We start from the raw sequence: 16,293 nt of genomic DNA on the forward strand, positions 1-16,293 counted from the left end.
CGGCGAGGCTGAGGGAGAACGTCGGGCGGCCCTCCCCGCCCCTCCCCCCGCGCGCCGCCCCCTGGAGGCCTGGCGGCGGGCGCCTGCGCAGTGGGTGTGTGGCGCGTGTCGGGGCTCCCCAGCCTCGCGCTGTCCTTTCCCGCGCGTCGCGCGCCGGGCCCGGGCCGCCTCCCCCTCCCCCTTCCCCCCTCCCCCCTCCGCCCTCCCCCCTCCCCCCTCCCCCCTCTGCCCGCGGCGCCCTGAGGCGCGCGCCATTTTCCCCCTCCTGAGGCAGGAGCCGTAGGAGGGTAATGGGGACCCCGTGAGGGCGCGGCTCCGACGGGCTCCATCCCCCCCCCGGACACGGCCCACCCGAAGGGGGCCGAGGGGGGACCGGGGAGGAGGGACTGGGGTTACCAGGAGGAAGCCCCCCAACCCAGCCCCGGGCCCCGCCACCTCCCCTTCACCCGCACCTTGATGGCCTCCCCATTCGTGCCCCTCATTCGTTCACTCTATAATAATGTTGGTATTTGTTAAGCGCTTACTCTGTGCAGAGCACTGTGCCAAGCGCCGAGGTAGATCCCGCGTCATCCCCATTTTCCAGATGAGGTCACTGAGGCCCAGAGAAGTGAAGTGACTGGCCCCCAGTCACCCAGCTGACAAGTGGCAGAGTGGGGATTCGAACCCGTGACCTCTGACTCCCCAGCCCGGGCTCTTTCCACCGAGCCACGCTCCTTCTCATCATTTTGGTATCTGGGAAGCGCTCACTCTGTGCAGAGCACCGTTCTAAGCGCTGAGGTAGATCCAGGGTCATCAGGTTGTCCCGCACGGGGCTCACCGTCCTCATCCCCATTTTGCAGATGAGGCCCAGAGAAGTGACTCGTCCAACAGTCACACCGCTAAGTGGCGGAGGTGGGATTCGAACCCATGACCTCTGGCCCCCAAGCCCGGGCTCTTTCCACTGCGCCACGCTGCTTCTCAGTGCAGAGCACTGGACTGAGCGCTTAGAATTTATAATTCGTTGTGAGCGCTTGGAAAGTATAATTCGGCCAAAGAGAGAGACCATCCCCACCCGACATTCATTCATTCATTCATTCATTCATTCGATAGTATTTATGGAGCGCTTACGATGTGCAGAGCACTGTACTAAACGCTTGGAATGGACAAATCGGTAACAGAGAGAGACAGTCCCTGCCTTTTGACGGGCTTACAGTCTAATCGGGGCAGACAGACAAGAGCAATGGCAAAGGTCTAAAGGAGGGAGACAGCGGAGCCAAAGAGAACGAAACAAAAAGACAACCTTATTAAGATCAGTAGAATCGAGGGGATGTATACCTCATTAACAAAATTAATAGGGTAATAAATAACGTATGCAAATGAGCACAGTGCTAAGGGGAAGGTGCAGAGGGTGGGGGAGAGCATCCAGCACTCCTGGGCTGCAGCCCGTCCCCCCTCGGCCACGGATCGTCTCTCCCTTTGTAGATGTTGATCCCCAAAAAGAGCCGCCGCTCCCCGCCGGGGCGGTCCCCAGACCTGGGCAGCCGCAGAGCCAGCTTCCTAGGCCTGGGCAAAAGGTAAGCGGCCCAGGGCTAGGAGCCCCCTTCACGCCTCTGCCCCCTCCAACTCAGAATCTGGGTGGAAAGGCCAGGCCCGTCGGGCAGCTCTCCTCCCGTGCCCCGCATTGGCCCCTGAAGACCTTGAATCACCTCCTTCCACAGAACCTCTGCCTGCTGGCTGGCCCCCGGGAGGCCCCGCTGCCATGTTTGCCCAGGTGGAGGGATATTAAATGCGCAGTTTCTGTTTGCAGTGTTCCGAGCCTGACTCGGCCCATCGTGCTGCTGCAAACACACGAGGGCAAATACGTGGGGACCCAGGCTCAGCCCCGTGACCCTTCCCCACAGGTCACCAAACAAAGCTAAGACATGAGTATGCACACACAGACACACACACACTCATCCCCGGGACCCCTCCCTCCAGGTCACCAAACAAAGCCCCAAAATGAGCACGCACACACACACACACACACACACACACACACACACACACACACACACACATCCCCAGGATCCCTCCCCTCAGGTCACCAAACGAAGCCCAAAAATGAGCAATAATAATAATAATAATGTTGGTATTTGTTAAGCGCTTACTATGTGCCAAGCACTGTTCTAAGATGAGAAGCAGCGTGGCTCAGTGGAAAGAGCATGGGCTTTGGAGTCAGGGCTCATGAGTTCGAATCCCAGCTCTGCCACTTGTCGGCTGTGTGACTGTGGGCAAGTCACTTAACTTCTCTGTGCCTCAGTTCCCTCATCTGTAAAATGGGGATTAAGACTGTGAGCCCCACGTGGGACAACCTAATTCCCCTGTGTCTACCCCAGTGCTTAGAACAGTGCTCGGCACATAGTAAGCGCTTAACAAATACCAACATTATTATTATTATTATTCTAAGCGCTGGGGTAGACACAGGGGAATCAGCTTGTCCCAAGAGCACAGACACACACACTCATCCCCAGGACCCCTCCCCTCAGGTCACCAAACAAAGCCCAAAAATGAGCACACGTGCACACACACATACACACATTTTTTCTCTCTCTCTCTTTTTCTCTTTCTGCCCCCCAGCTCCCCCTCCTCCAAGTGACCCAGCACTGGCCATCTAATGGATTCCTTGTGCTCACCCCTGTTGGGGAAAGGCTTGTTTGATGCTATTCGTTTTGAACCTTCCCCTCACCAGCTCCAGGGTTGCCCCTCGCCCTGGTGGAGTGGATTTGGGGGAACCCGCATTCCGGATTCACCTCATCCACCCTTCCCTCGTACTGCAAACTCTAGCCGGGCCCTCTGGGCCCATGGCTGACCAGAGGGCGCGGCCTGAGATGCAGGGGCCGGTGTTGACTGACGGGAAGCACCGAGGGAGCGGGAAATGAAAGGCGACTGCGGGAGTCTGGCGGGGAGGAGGCCTAGCTGGGAAATCCTGGAGGGGACTGCACAATTGCCCGCAATGGCTGGGGTCAGAGGGTGCAGAGCTCGGCTTCCCAATGGAGCTCAGCGTCGTCTCTGATGCCCCAGTTCTGGCCCATGGGTTAGGGGTTTCTGTCTGCCCTCCCTCCCCGGCCAGCGACACCCCGGCCAGGAGTGTGGGGGGTGGAAGAACGGGCGGGTGGAGGCCGCTGCCCAGCCGTGACAAACACTGAACTCTCCTCGCCCTGTCTCCCAGGAGGAAACAGTCCCTCGACCCCCGCAGAACCCTCCAGGAGCTGGCATCGCTGCTCCCCAGATCCCTGTATGCCAATGGAAGGAAACTCACTAAGGTACCCGGTGGGGAAAGGGCCCAGCTGGGTGGGTCCCGGTGGGGAGGGAGCAGATGGAGGCTGAGGCTGCCGGACAGGAGGCCGGCTCCCCGCCCGTGTGCGGCTGCCTGCGCCCCTCTGCTCCCAGCCAGGAGGGCACGGGGCTCGTCGACAAGAAGCGGCTCTCCACGGCTCCGGTAAGTCCCTCGGAGGGGGCTCCGGGCCCAACCGCCTCAGCGAAGCCACGGGTCCAGCGACCCCAGGCCAGAGGCTGCCAGCTCCTTTTCTACTTCAGCATGCTCTCTTGCCACTGCCCTCAGCCCTTAGCCCAAAGGAGTGATGTGACTGGCCCAAGGTCACCCGGCAGGCCTGGGGCAGTCAGGACTCAAGCCCCTACCGCCCGAGCCCGGACTCCGGCCCCGGCCCGTCCCCCTGGGCCTCATGACCCCAGCGTCCGGCACCATCTCCAGTGTAGTCCACAAGCAGACGGGATGGATGAAGGCTCAGCAGGTCAGACTGAGCATGTCGGATCCTCCCCGGACCCCAGGCCTGCAGCACCCTAAGGGAAGGGGTCACCCAGGTGTCCCCCCTGCCCAGGATTCCCACCTGGAAAGGCAGCTGGAGGCTCCTGGCACTCCTAGACTCCACCTGATCCCAACTTTCCTACATGTCTCCTCCGGGCAGAAGGAGATTCTGCTGCATGTTCTGCGCTACATCAAGCATCTCCAGAGGAGCATCAACAAGGTCCAGGCCCTACTGTACCTCCTGCCTGAGGACAGGGAAGGTAGGATGCGAGCTGGGGGCAAAGCCGGGGACAGGGGTGGGGCCGAGCTGGGAGTTTGGGGAGGCAGAGCTTTGGGACGAGGGGACTTGGGGAGGCTGGGGGTCGAGGAAGCTGGGGAGAGGTAGAGCTGGGAGCTTGCGGAGACAGAGCTGGTGGTTCAGGGGGCTTGTGGAGATGGAGCCAGAGGTTCAAGGAACTGGGGGACCAGAGATGGGGGCCCCGAAGACTTGCAGGGAGGAGAGCCATCGATCCAGGGGCGGCCAGAGGGGCGGGGGTTTGGGGAGCCTGAAGCCAGGACCCCCGATCTATGCCCACACACTGCTGTTTTCCTGGCATGGAGGACTCGGCCAGCTGGGGCTGGGGGCTGGAGGCCAGTGCTCTCCCTTAGCCAGCCCGGGTACGGGGACTCCACTCCCCGCAACTCCCCGCCATCCCAGAAAAGCCACCTCCCCGGCCAGAGTCACAGACCTCAGAAAATGGTGCGGACCCCGGTTTCGGGGGGCTGCTGGGGACCGTGGCAAGGAGTGCGTGGTGTAGTGGATAAAGCCCAGGCCCGGGAGTCAGAAGGTCATGGATTCTAATCCCTGCTCAGCCACTTGTCTCCTCTGTGACCTTGGGCACATCATTTCACTTCTCTGTGCCTCAGTTACCTCATCTGTAAAATGGGGATTGAGACCGTGAGCCCCACATGGGACAGGGACTGTGTCCACTCTGATCCCAGTGGTTAGTACAGTGCCTGGCACATAGTAAGCGCTTAACAAATGCCACAGTAATTAAGTGTTGGGGGCACCGGCCCCAGAGGGCTCTCTGCTCCCCAGCTATAGAAGGATCTCTGGCTCTCACAGTTGGCCTCAGTGCCCAGCCCGGCCCCACCGCTCTCCTTTCCACCCCGCCCACCTCTGCCCCCCGACCTTTCTTGTCCTCGTCCAGCTGCCGCTCCGCACAACACCTTCTCCCCTTCTTCCGCCTGCGAGGTTGCTCACTGGCCTTCATCTCTGGTTTGCCTCGTCTTCCCCGGCGCCCCTCCGGCTTGGGTGTGACCGGCTTGGGCCCCTGGGAGAGGAGAGGGTTTGGGTGGAGGTCATCGGCAGCCCCGGGGGCTTCCTGGGGTGCAGCAGCCCAATGGTCTCCTTTGACCTATAGAGCCCCAGAGGGCCACCGGGGGGTCTTGGCGTTGTTTGGCCCTGGGCCAGGGCCCCGCCGGTCGGACGATCCCTCCCGGGAGCTGGGCCCAGAGCGAGGCCGTGAAGGAGAAGCCGCCGGAGCCGACACACCCCACCGGGGGCAGGAGCCCGGCCCGGCACCACACGGGACTGAAGAGGGGTCGTCCGAGGGCAGCGCATCCATCTCCACTGCAGGTTGGCTCTTGGCCGGCCCGTTTCTGGGGTGAGGGGGTGGGAAGCCTAAGGGCTGGGCTGGAGTGGCGAGGAGGTCGGGCCCAGGCTTCATTGTTGAGGGGTGGGCAGGGCCAGGTTGGAGCGCGGGATGGGCTTGGGAGGTGGGTGGGCATGAATCTGCTCTGTCCTACAGATGACTGTGCCCTAAGCACCGATGGTGGGGTCGAAGAGCTGGAGGATGAGGAAGATCTCTCTCCGTGGGGTAAGAGCTCCGCTGGGCACGGAGAGGCCCCTGGTGAACTTGGAACTCGAGGTGCTGGGGGGACCCCAGGCTGCCTGCCTCTCTGGGGGCGAGGTGGCACCGCCATTTCTCCAGCCTCCCACAAGGTGGGAGCCTTCCTGGGGGAGGGAAGAGACTTTCTACAAGAGGGGGATTCCTGGAGGAGGGAATTTGAGCTGTGGTAGTCAGTTAAGTTTACTGAATCCTCACCCTATGCAGAGCGCTGTACTAAGCACTTAAGAGAGTACACTAAACAATCTAATAGACAAATCCCCTGCTCACAAAGAGCTTACAGTCTAGAGAATAGTGGGGGGCGACAGGGTAGGCAAAAGGTCGGACCCTGGCTGGGGAGAATGTAGGAGCAGCGGAGGAGGGTCCTTGGTTGGGCTGGGCCCAGGGCGTCCAGGGGCAGGAGTCCTGCTGCCTCCCCTCCCGCCTCAAGGAGAGGAGAGGGAGGTGGGGGCTGAGCGTCTTCTTCTTCTAGACCCAAGTTGGTGGACTACGATTCTGACTGGGAGGAGGAGGAGGACGAGGATTCCAGCACAGGCCCGTGGCTCTCGGCCCTGACCCCCCCAAACAGTCCCCACGGTGAGCACGGCTGGGGGCCGGCCCCACCCGGGGACCCCGCCACCCCGGGCCCCTCGGACTGCCGACTTTGGACCTCGTGAGCCGCCGACCCCGCCAGGGGTGGGGGATTCCTGGAGCAGAGGGTGGGAGTGCGGGGTACGGTCTCATGGTCTGTCCACGTGGGAGGCTGTATCCATCTATTTGCCTCTGCCCTCCAGCCACTGTGTTCCCCTTCTCCAGTGTTCAGCACCGTGTGCATGTGCATATGCAGGTGTTTGAAGTGTGTGCGTGCGCCGCATGTGTGTGTGTGTGTGTGTGTGTGTGGAGACTGTCTCCTGTCTTCCCTTCTGACTGATGACCCCTCGAGGGTGGGAGGGACCTGGAAACGACCCCTGTGATGGTGCCCGGCAAGTAAGATGGAGTCGGGAGGAGCGGCCCAGAGCAGGGCAGCCCTGGTCCCGCCCAAGCGGACGCTGGCCTGGTCATTGCAGGCTTGGTGGTCCCTGGCTCTGAGCCCCCGCTGCTGCTGCTGCCCGCCCGGGACTGCTGTGCCACTGGCTGCAGTGCTCAGGACTTGGGCCTGAGCCCCTCGCTCTTCTCCTCGCCCAGTCACCTGCTGTCCGGCCAAACCCAGCCTGAGGGGATCGAGAGCGTTTCCCAAGGTCAGGAAACCAGGGGCTGGGGAGGGCTCATGCTGGGGTGGGGTTTCCCCTACCGCCCGGTGAAGATCCGGCCCCACCTGTGCAGCTCGCCTCCCCCCAACTCAGGGTCCAGCTGTAACCGGGGGCCCAGCCCTGCAGGGCCAGAGAAGTTGGGGAAACTCTAGCAAATGTGGGAATGGGATGAGAAACCCCTGGAGCAGGTCCTGCCAGTCCAGAGCATATGGCGTGCCCCAGTTGGACCCTCCTCAAGGGAAACAGTGAGCGGCAGGTGGAGGGGAACAGGCCCAAGGGATGGGGACCGGGGCAGCTAGAGCACCCCACGGGGTGGGGGTGGAGGAAGAAAGCCCTCTGACTCTCTGCTTGACCCTGCTCTGCTCCCATGGAGGGACCGAGGTTCCCTGCCTCGGATGGGGGTCTTCTCCAGCCCGTGCCCTGGGATCTGTCTTGGACGGATCAGTGTCCCGTATCCTTCTAGCATGCTCCTCTCACATGTTCACACCCCCCCCGCCTTCTGTGCCAGCCCCCCATGTACTAGGTGTGGGGGCGGGGCCGGGGTTCAGGGAAGAGGGAGGAGGAAGCCTCAGGTCCCGGCGGGGACCCGAATGCTGAGGTGGAGCTGCGCAGGGCCGAACTAAGCCAGGGCAGCTTTACCCCCATCCCAGGGCAGAGTCCCCCAGTGACTTGGGTGGAATTTGCTGACTGAACTCTCCCCTTCTCTGCCCATAGCCCTGTTTGAAGATGTGTGCCTGAACCTCTCCACGGGCACCCTGTGGACGAAGGTGAGTTGTGCCTCCTGTGCCCCCGCCTTCACCTTCTGCCTCCCCTGCTTCACCCCCTGCTCTCCCCTTCCCTCCAGGCTCTGCCCCCTGCCCTTCCCTCCCAGGCTCTGCCCCTGCCCCTTCCCTCCCAGGCTCTGCCCCCTGCCCCTTCCCTCCCAGGCTCTGCCCCCTGCCCCTTCCCTCCCAAACTCGGCCCTCTGCTCCTTCCTTGCTGTGCTTAACTCTGCTGTGGCCCTGGATGGATCTGACAGTTTGGGGAAAGTGTGGGGGTCCTGCTGACTCCCCTCAGGTTTGCCTCCATGGCCAAGAAGTACAGTGGTCCTCCTGTCTCCCTACGGCTCCAGGGCTGGGGTGTATGGGGGTCCAGTCATGGCTTCCCCACTCCCCAGTTCCTCTGTCACTACAGCCCACACCCCTCCTGGCCCCCCAGCTCTCCGTGGAACCCGCTGGACGGGGGTTGGGGTCCCTTGGGGCACCACCCCACCCCCATATTGAGGAGTTGCCCCTTGGGGTGCCTTCTGGGTGCTCCCACCTGGCCTGGCCAGGGGCCAGAAGCTTCCAGAACTACAATTTCCAAGAGCCCTAGAGTTGCCTTCTCCACCTACCACTGTCTGGGGTCCACCCAGGCCGGGTTGCAGGCCCGCCAGGGAGCTTTGCCCTCCCTCCTTGCCTACCCGGCAGGACCTGGGCCCGTGCTCGTCCCCAAGGGCCGTCTGTGGCCCCCTCCGCCCCCCACCGGTCTATGCTTTCGCTTGGTCACCGCTGCCGTTGTGACTGAGAGCAGCGGGTCCGACTCCAGCCTTGAGCTTGTTTCCTTCCGGAGCGCCGAGCCGCAGTTGAGGGCCAGGTGGGTGAAGGGCCAGCCGGGCGGCCCTGAGAGACCACTCCCCCGGCCCCGTCTGCCTGCCCGTTTTCACCCACTGCTCAATGGTGAGTAGTAAAGGCTCCTCATCGGGGTGCTCGGCACCAACAGAAAAGTGCTTCCACAGGGAGGCTCAAAACCCTTTAGAATGCACTCCTATAGATACTCAGCACCACCAGAATCGTGCTCCAAAAGGGCTGTTGAGGATCGAGGGATGTAGTGAAACCCTAGTGGAAAGAACCTGGGCCTGGGAGTCAGAGGACCTAGTTTTCTAACTCCAGCTCTGCCAACTGCTTTGCTGTGTGACCTGGGGCAAGTCACGTGGGATGTGATTACCTTGTATCCATCCCTGAGCTTAATACAGGTCTGGCACACAGTAAATTAACAAATACTCATAATTACTATTATAAAGGCCTGGAGGAGACCAATACCGCCTCCTCCCCCGGTCACTGCCTCCCGCGACTCTGCAGTAGCCCAGCATTCCGACAAACGCACGACGTGGGCCATCTGTGAAACGTTCATGCCATGGTGCGGGCGGCGGGCGGATGGGGGTGTGACACGGTTTGGTGTGGCCGGAGCAAGCGGAGGAGCAGGGAAGGGCTGTGACCCGGACCACCAGGAGGAAGGGGGCCAACGACTGGGTGGCGAGTGTGTTCACCGTGAGGCCTGTCGGGTTGCGGGGGTCCCACTTACCTGAGGGACCCCCGTCCCCCTCCCTGGCAGCTCCCCTCTCAACCCCCACTTGGCCCACAAAATGCGGGTTGGGGACGATGGGAGGACGCGCAGAGTCGACAGGGGCTGGAGGTACAGGAGCAGGCGAGGGATCTCCGTCTCCCAGCCTCTGCTCTCGGAAGCGGCTCGGACAGCCTGCCCCCTCCTCTCGCCTCCAGGACCCTTGGACCTCGGTGAGTGACTTCTCGTCCTCCTCAGAGGAGGACGGGGACTGCGTCTGGAGACCCATCGAGCGGGACCCCAAGCCATCGCCCGCCAGGCCCCAGACCAAGAGGGCGGCGGAGCCGGGTCGGCGGCCGGTGGCCCCGAACCCTCCGTGTCCCTTCCTGTTGAAGAAGAAGTGTGTCAACGGATTCATCATGTTCTGCCGCCTCAACCGCAAGCAGTACATTCGGTAGGGGCGGGCCCCGGGGTGTGGGGGGAGAGTCCCACACTGGCAGGGAGACGCAGGGTGGTCGCTCTGGACCTGGGGCTGCAAATGGGCAGCTTGGGGGGACTGACTCGATGGGGGTCTTCCCCAGGGGATGGTGACACCAGGTCTTGGTCTGGGAGCCAGATCTATGCCCTCCCCCCCCTCCCAACCTCGCTCCAGAAGCGGCTGGGATGGGGGTGAGGTCCCTGCCATGCCTCCCCTTCCCCTTTTCCAGCACCCGGCCTGGCATCGCGTCCACCACTGCCACCAAGGAGCTGGCCCACCTGTGGCGTCTGATGACCCAGCAGGAGCAAAAGCCGTACCGGTGAGAGGACCAACACGGGCCGGTGCTGGGGGAGAAGATGTAGGGGAATGCGGCTCCCTGGGCCGTGGAGCGAATTGGGTCGGTCCCTTGTCGGCGGCCCCTCCCTCACGCGGTCCCTCGTGCCCCCACTCAGCTCCAAGGCTCGAAGGTTCAGCCGCCTGCACAACCGCATCGTGCGCAGCGATAATTCCAGCAGCGACGAGGAGCTGCCGCCCCAGAAGCCCTTCTACCTGCTCCTGGCTGAGAAAGCGCACTGCTTCCCTCCCCCCGGCACCCTGTGATCCCTCCCCGGGGCTGAGCGGCCTCAGCCTGCCCCCCTTCCCCCCGCCAAGGGGCTGGGGCCCGGTGCCCCGGGGGCTTTAGTGGCATCGGGACGATCGAGGTGGGTACCGCTGCCACCGTCCTGCGTGGCCGTCGTTCTGTGAGGTTTTAATGTGGGTCCAGGTCAGGTTGCGGTAGTCCCTGGGAGGGGTGGTGCTCGGCTCCCCGTCCGGGTCCCTCTCCTGCTCGGGTGAGCGGGACCCTGGCCTCGGGGGGCTGCAGACCCAGCCCACAGAGTTCTAGTTGTTCAAGTGTTGGCAGCTTCCCACGGCCATGCTCCCTCCTGGCCTCTTCTATTTATCTATTTATGGTTTTAGAATAAACTTAACTTATTTCTCCTGGGACCGCAGCCCTCCAATGGAGGAGCAGGTTGGAGGGTTAAGGGCATGGGCCTGGGAGTCAGTAGGTCATGGATTAATAATAATAATAATATTGGTGGTACTTGTTAAGCGCTTATTATGTGCAAAGCACTGTTCTAAGCGCTGGGGGGATACAAAGTGATCAGATTGTCCCACCTGGGGCTCAGTCTTCATCCCCATTTTACAGATGAGGTCTCCGAAGCCCAGAGAAGTGAAGTGACTTGACCAAAGTCACACAGCTGACGAGCAGCGGAGCCGGGATTAGAACCCACGACCTCTGACTCCCAAGCCCGGGCTCTTTCCACTGAGCCACGCTGCTTCTCCTAGGATTCTAACCCTAGCTCTACCACTTGTCTGCTGGATGATCTTGGGCAGACCGCTTCATTTCTCTGAGCCCGTCACCTCATCTGGAAAATGGGAATTGAGACTCTGAGCCCCATGTGGCACAGGGACCGTGTCCAATCCAATTTGCTTATATCCACCCCAGTGCTTAGCGCCGTGCCTGGCACACAGTAAGTACTTATTACCACAGTTATTATTATCATTATTCTTCTTCCCTACTCATCCCAGAGGCTCAGGGGAGATGAGGAGCTTGTCTAGGGCAACTGATCTAGGCGCTCCTTGAGACCCCAGCAGCCTCAGGACTCGGGAGAGGGGGCTGAGACTGCAGCCGAAAAACTTCAGCCTGTGGATTTCAGTTACCCACCTCTGTCCTGGGCCTCGGGGAGGGGGCGGTATTTGGCAGCCGGGGAACAGACCGGATCCCGTCTGCGGCTTACAGGGGCCCTCCGGACAAGGCAGAGGGTGTGGTAGGAGGGGTATTCTTGCCTTAATTGATGGGAAGGCCTCAGTATGAACCCCTCCCTCCCCCCAACAGAAATACCAATCTGGATTTGAGGGACTTAGGCTGCAGCAGCCCCTGCAGAGGGTGAAGTCGGGTCGCCCAAGGAGGGTCCCTCCAAAGTGGCTGTGAAACCATCTGTATAATAATATAGACAGTATATATATATTTGTGGGTAGATATCCCTTCCGGAGTGATACAGTACCGGGGAGTGGGGCTAGGGTTGGGGCCACGGGTTCCAGCCCAGGAGTTCTGCCCTTGTACCTGGTCGAGCTGGGCCGAGACCCTCCCCCGGCCCCCTCCCCAAGCCCCCGCCCGGCATCAGGGTGCGGGTCTGGGGGGAACGCCCACCCTCCCCTCACCGACCCCAGGGCAGCAGAGGTGGGGGAAGTAACAGAGGCTGGAGCCCCACGGGGCGGGGGGGGGGGGTGTCCTAGGCCTCGGCTGGAGGTCGGGGTCTTTCTCTCCCTTCAGTGAGGGAGCCGGTTAGTGTTCTGAGCGGGAAGACGGTAGTGTGACGGGGGCTGGGAAGCCCGGGCGAGTCCGTTTCCCCCCTGACGCCGGGGGGGGGGGGGGGGTCTCGTCTTGGAAGCACCTGGCCCCGGGGAGGAGGTCCGACACCGGGCTGCCCCCTCACAGCTCCAGGGGCTCCTCCACGGGCACCGACTGCAGCTGGGTCAGCACTTTGCCCTCGGGCCCCAGCTCGCCCGCTTCCAGCAGCAGGCCCTCGGCGTCGGGCAGCCGCAGCAGGGCGTGGGGGGCCGCGGCCGGGAGCTCCTTGTCCATCTCGAACAGCCCCCCCACCGGCCCCCCTCCCCCCAGCTCCAGCACCCCGGCCCCCCACGCGGGCGCCACCGCCAGCGCCAGCCCCTCGGCCGGAGCCGCGGCCAAGCCGGGCAGCAGGCCCCCCTGGGTCCCAAAGTCGGGGGGCTCCGGGGAGAAAGCCGGGCCGGGGGGCGGCGGCCCGCCGAAGGGGTCCAGGAGGGCGGCGTCGGCGGGCGGGGGCTCGGCCGGGGCGGGCCCGGGGCCCTGCTCTTGCTTGACGGGCAGGGCCAGGCCGGCGGGGGCGGGGGCTGCGGTGGCCAGGACGGGGGAGACCAGCATGCTGGCGGGGAAGGTGGCCGTGAGGACGAGTTTGCCCTGCTGCAGGCTCATGCCCGTCAGGATGGGGCCGCCGGGCACGGGGTTCGTCAGCAAGAAGTTACCTGTGGAAGGGAGAGAGGCGAGTGAGCGCGGCCTGCCTGCGGTGTCCTCCCCGGGGGGCGTGGGGGCCTCCTCGGGGACCCTCCCCCCGGGGGCCTATGGGGGTTCCCCCTTGCCCCTCCCCCCAGGGCGTGTGGGGTTCCTCTCCCCTCCCCCCAAAAGGGGCCAGGGGATTCTCGGCCACGGCCCCACAGCCGTGTCGGTGGATTCCCTCCCTCCCCCCTCGGGACCGCCGTTACCCGGGGCCGCGGCGGGCAGCTGCAGGGCCGTCACGCCGACGCCGGTGTTGATGAGATGGACGTTGCCCGAGCCGAGGGCCGAGCCGGCCGCGGCCACCTTGACGGGGCTGCCGCCCCCCGCCAGGAGCTGCAGGGGCCCGACGCCCTGCGGCAGGGCCACCACCTGGGGGGAGGGCACCACTTGGGGCAGTGACAGGAGCTGGGGCGCGGGGCCGGCGGGCACGGAGTAGACGGGCGACGGGGACAGGGGCACCATCTGGGCCGGGGACAGCCCAGGCGGGGCGGGGCCGGGCTGGGAGGCGGGCACCACCTGCGAGGCGGGGAGGGGGCCGGGCTGCGGGGCGGGCACCGCCGGGGAGAGCTGCAGGGCGCCGGGGGCCTGGGACCCGGGCACCACCTGGGGCAGAGAGACCGGCGCGCCCGGGGGCGGCGGGGGCTTCTCTTCGGCCACGCCGGGCAGCGGCCCGGGCCCCTCGGCCAACCGGGCCTCCCGGGCCTTCCCCGCGCCGGCCGCGGCGGGGTCTGGGGGCTGCGGGGCGGCACCGTTGAGGAGGAGCGGGCCGAGGGCCGGGCCGACGGCCGGGGCGAGGGTGGGTCCGTCCCCCAGCGCCAGCCCGTTGATGATGACCGAGCCCCCGTTGAGCAGCACGGCGGGTGGGCCGCCCGCCAGGAAGTTTCCGTTGAGCAGGACCGGCGCCGGGCCGGGGGTCCCGCCGGGGGTCCCGCCGGGGGCCGCGGGCAGGAACACGGACCCCACGGGGCCCTCGGCCGCCCCGGCGACCCCGGCGCCCGGCTCCGGGTCCTCGGCGCTGCGGCTGGACTCGTCCTCCGTGCTGGGGTTCCCGTCCGACTCGCTGCGGGCGAAGGCCATCGGTCGGTCGGTCGTGGGGGGGGGCGGGGGACGGAAGGGGCGGCCTCGCCTCCCGCTCTCCCCCTGCCCCCCCGACCCCCTGCCCCGGGCCTGGCGGCTTCGGGAACCGGTTGGGTGAAGCCGCAGGGCGGGAGGTAAGAACAGGGGAGGGGAGGGAGACCTCAAAGGACGCCCTGGCCGTCTCTGTGCGGGACGTGTGTGTGTGTGTGTGTGTGTGTATACGTGTGTGCCAATTCGCGCACGCGTTTGCGCGGGGCGGGGACGTGTGTGCACGAGCGTGTCGTGTCCCGGGGCGCACGTGGATGTGTGTGCCCGGGAAGGGGGAGGGATCGCGTTGGGATGCACGGCTCCGGGGGGGCCGAGGTCAGGAGGGGCGTCTTCCCCTTTCCTCCTCCTCCTCCTCCTCCTCCGGGTGGCGGCAGCTCCTTCCCTCCCCAGGCCGGCCGGGGGCAGAGCCGGAGGGGCGGGAAAGCCGATCGCCGGGTCCCATTTCCCAACAAAGAGGTCGGGGAGGCCTCGCGGGGCCCGGTGCGGGCCCGGTGCGGGCCCGGGTTGTGCGGGGCCGCGTCCCGCCCCGGCCCTCCCGCCCCGGCCCTCCCGCCCCCTCACCTCTTGCCGGGCCCGGGCCCCGCGCCGGCCCCGGTGCGGTCGCGCTGCCTCCGGTTCTTGAACCAGTTGCTGACCTGCGTGAGCGAGAGGCCGGTGAGGGCGGCGAGGCGCCGCTTCTCGTCGGGGGTGGGGTAGCGGTTCCCGCGGTAGCAGGCCTTGAGGGCGGCGCGGGAGCGCTCCTTGAAGCAGTAGACCGTCTCCTCGCCGTCCCAGATGGTCTTGGGCAGCGGGAACTTCTTGCGCAGCCGGTACTTGTCCACGGCGCCCAGGGCGCGGCCGCGGGCGCGCTCCGCCTCCCGGTAACGGGCGCGCAGGTAGAGGTCCTGCAGGAAGGCGTGGTGCGCCGCGGGGAAGGGCCGGCTCTCCAGCAGCCGGTACAGCTCGGCGAAGTCGCCCCGCTGGAAGGCCACCAGCGCCCGGGCCCGCAGCACCGACTCGCTGCCACGTAGCCGCTCGGCGGCCGGCAGCGCCCCGAGGAAGCGGCCCAGACGGCCGGCCTGGCCCGCCTGCAGCAGCGCCTCGCACACGCACGACACCTGCTCGGACGAGAAGCTCAGCCCCGCCGGCGGCGGAGGAGGCGGCGGGGCGGGCGGCGGAGGCCGCGGCGGCGGCTGCTGCTGCTGCTCCTGCGGCTCCTCCTGCGGCTCCTCCTCCCCCTCCTCCCCGCCCGGCGGCCCCCCGCCGCCCTCCGCCGCTCGCAAAGTTTGCAGAAGTTGGCGGGCGCTCGCCTCCTCCGCCGCTTCGTCCTCCTCGTCGTCCTCGTCGTCGTCGTCGTCGTCCTCCTCCTCCTCTCCGTCGCCCCCGCCCGGGGCGCGGCCCTCCCCGGCCCTCGCCGCCCCCGCGCGGCCCGGGGCCCGGCTCGACCCCCCGGCCGGCCCCGACCCCAGCTCCGCGGGCTCCGCAGGGAAGGAAGCCATGTTTTCAACTTTTTCGAGTTCCTCCCCCCCTCCTCTCCTCCTCCTCCTCCTCCTCCTCTTCAACCACCTCCGCCTCCTCCTTCTCCAACTCCCGCTCCCGGTCTCCTCCCCCTTCCCCTCCCCCCGTCCCTTCTACCCCGCCTCAAGCGCCTCTTGCTCCAGCTCCCCCTTTCCTTCCCGCGGGACCCCGCCTCCCCATTCCCCCCACCCCGTTCCCGGCGCCGCCCCTCTCCTTCCCGGGCTCCTCCCCTTCCTTCCCCGCCCCGAATTCCCGGCTCCATGAAGGGGGGAGAGGCGGGGGGAGGGAGCCCCCGAAGGCGCCCCTCTCCCTCCCCCCGCCGGCCTCTCCCTTCCCCGGCTCCTTCCTTCCCCGCCTCGCTCTGCACCGCGCCAGACCACGTGCTCCGGGGCCCGGGAAGAGCCCGGGAGGACGGTGGGACGGGGAGGAAAAGGGAAACCGAGTTGTGCAACTTTTTTTCTTCTTTAGCCCAAGTGACCGGGGAGGCGCGGAGCCAAATCCTCGCAATCCCGGGACCCAGCGAAGAGCCATCCCGTTGCTCCCGGTGCTGGGAGGGGGCGGGACGGCCTCAGGTGAGGAGGGGGGGGGGGTCCCCCGGCGGCCGATTGTGGGGGGGAAGAGGAGGAGACCCTGCCCTCTCCGCCCGTGCTCCTCTTGTGAGGGCGGTGGTTGGGAGTGGGGCAGCGACAGCCGAGCCTCCCGCCCCTCGTCGGTCCGCGTGGGACCCCCGGGCCCCAGCGACCCCGATTGGTCCGTTGGGGCGCCGCTGCGCATCCTGATTGGTCGAATGACAATCCCGCTGCCCCGAGCGTCGCCTTCCCTTTCTCCCCAGCCTCGCCTCCCCCCTCCCGCCCGCTCCGATTGGTTCAATTCGATCCGCGCCCTCCGGCCGCGATCTTATTGGCTCTCTAGGC

At 65.4% G+C, this 16,293-nt stretch overlaps 2 protein-coding genes and 1 long non-coding RNA gene across 3 annotated transcripts; 2 read left to right on the forward strand and 1 right to left on the reverse strand.

Moving 5' to 3' along the window:
• The first annotated feature begins 1,465 nt into the window (after window positions 1-1,465).
• Window positions 1,466-4,038, forward strand: LOC114812141. The gene is made up of 3 exons (XR_003759776.1): window positions 1,466-1,553; window positions 3,188-3,281; window positions 3,945-4,038. It is a non-coding gene; the product is annotated as an uncharacterized LOC114812141 (long non-coding RNA).
• A 1,836-nt stretch (window positions 4,039-5,874) lies between these two features.
• MEIOSIN (meiosis initiator) lies at window positions 5,875-10,497 on the forward strand. The gene is made up of 8 exons (XM_029064972.2): window positions 5,875-5,886; window positions 6,059-6,075; window positions 6,146-6,249; window positions 6,720-6,890; window positions 7,617-7,669; window positions 9,422-9,657; window positions 9,911-10,000; window positions 10,134-10,497. The coding sequence occupies exons 1-8, from the start codon at window positions 5,875-5,877 to the stop codon at window positions 10,279-10,281; spliced, it is 831 nt and encodes a 276-aa protein (XP_028920805.1). The 3' UTR covers window positions 10,282-10,497.
• Window positions 10,498-11,644: 1,147 nt separating this feature from the next.
• SIX5 (SIX homeobox 5) lies at window positions 11,645-16,153 on the reverse strand. Its single transcript, XM_029064973.2, has 4 exons — window positions 16,023-16,153; window positions 14,444-15,271; window positions 12,964-13,817; window positions 11,645-12,726 (listed from the first exon to the last, which is right to left on the reverse strand). The coding sequence occupies exons 1-4, from the start codon at window positions 16,151-16,153 to the stop codon at window positions 12,155-12,157; spliced, it is 2,385 nt and encodes a 794-aa protein (XP_028920806.1). The 3' UTR covers window positions 11,645-12,154.
• Window positions 16,154-16,293: the final 140 nt, after the last annotated feature.

Source organism: Ornithorhynchus anatinus, chromosome 5, assembly GCF_004115215.2.
Source record: "Ornithorhynchus anatinus isolate Pmale09 chromosome 5, mOrnAna1.pri.v4, whole genome shotgun sequence".
Lineage (NCBI taxonomy): Eukaryota > Metazoa > Chordata > Mammalia > Monotremata > Ornithorhynchidae > Ornithorhynchus > Ornithorhynchus anatinus.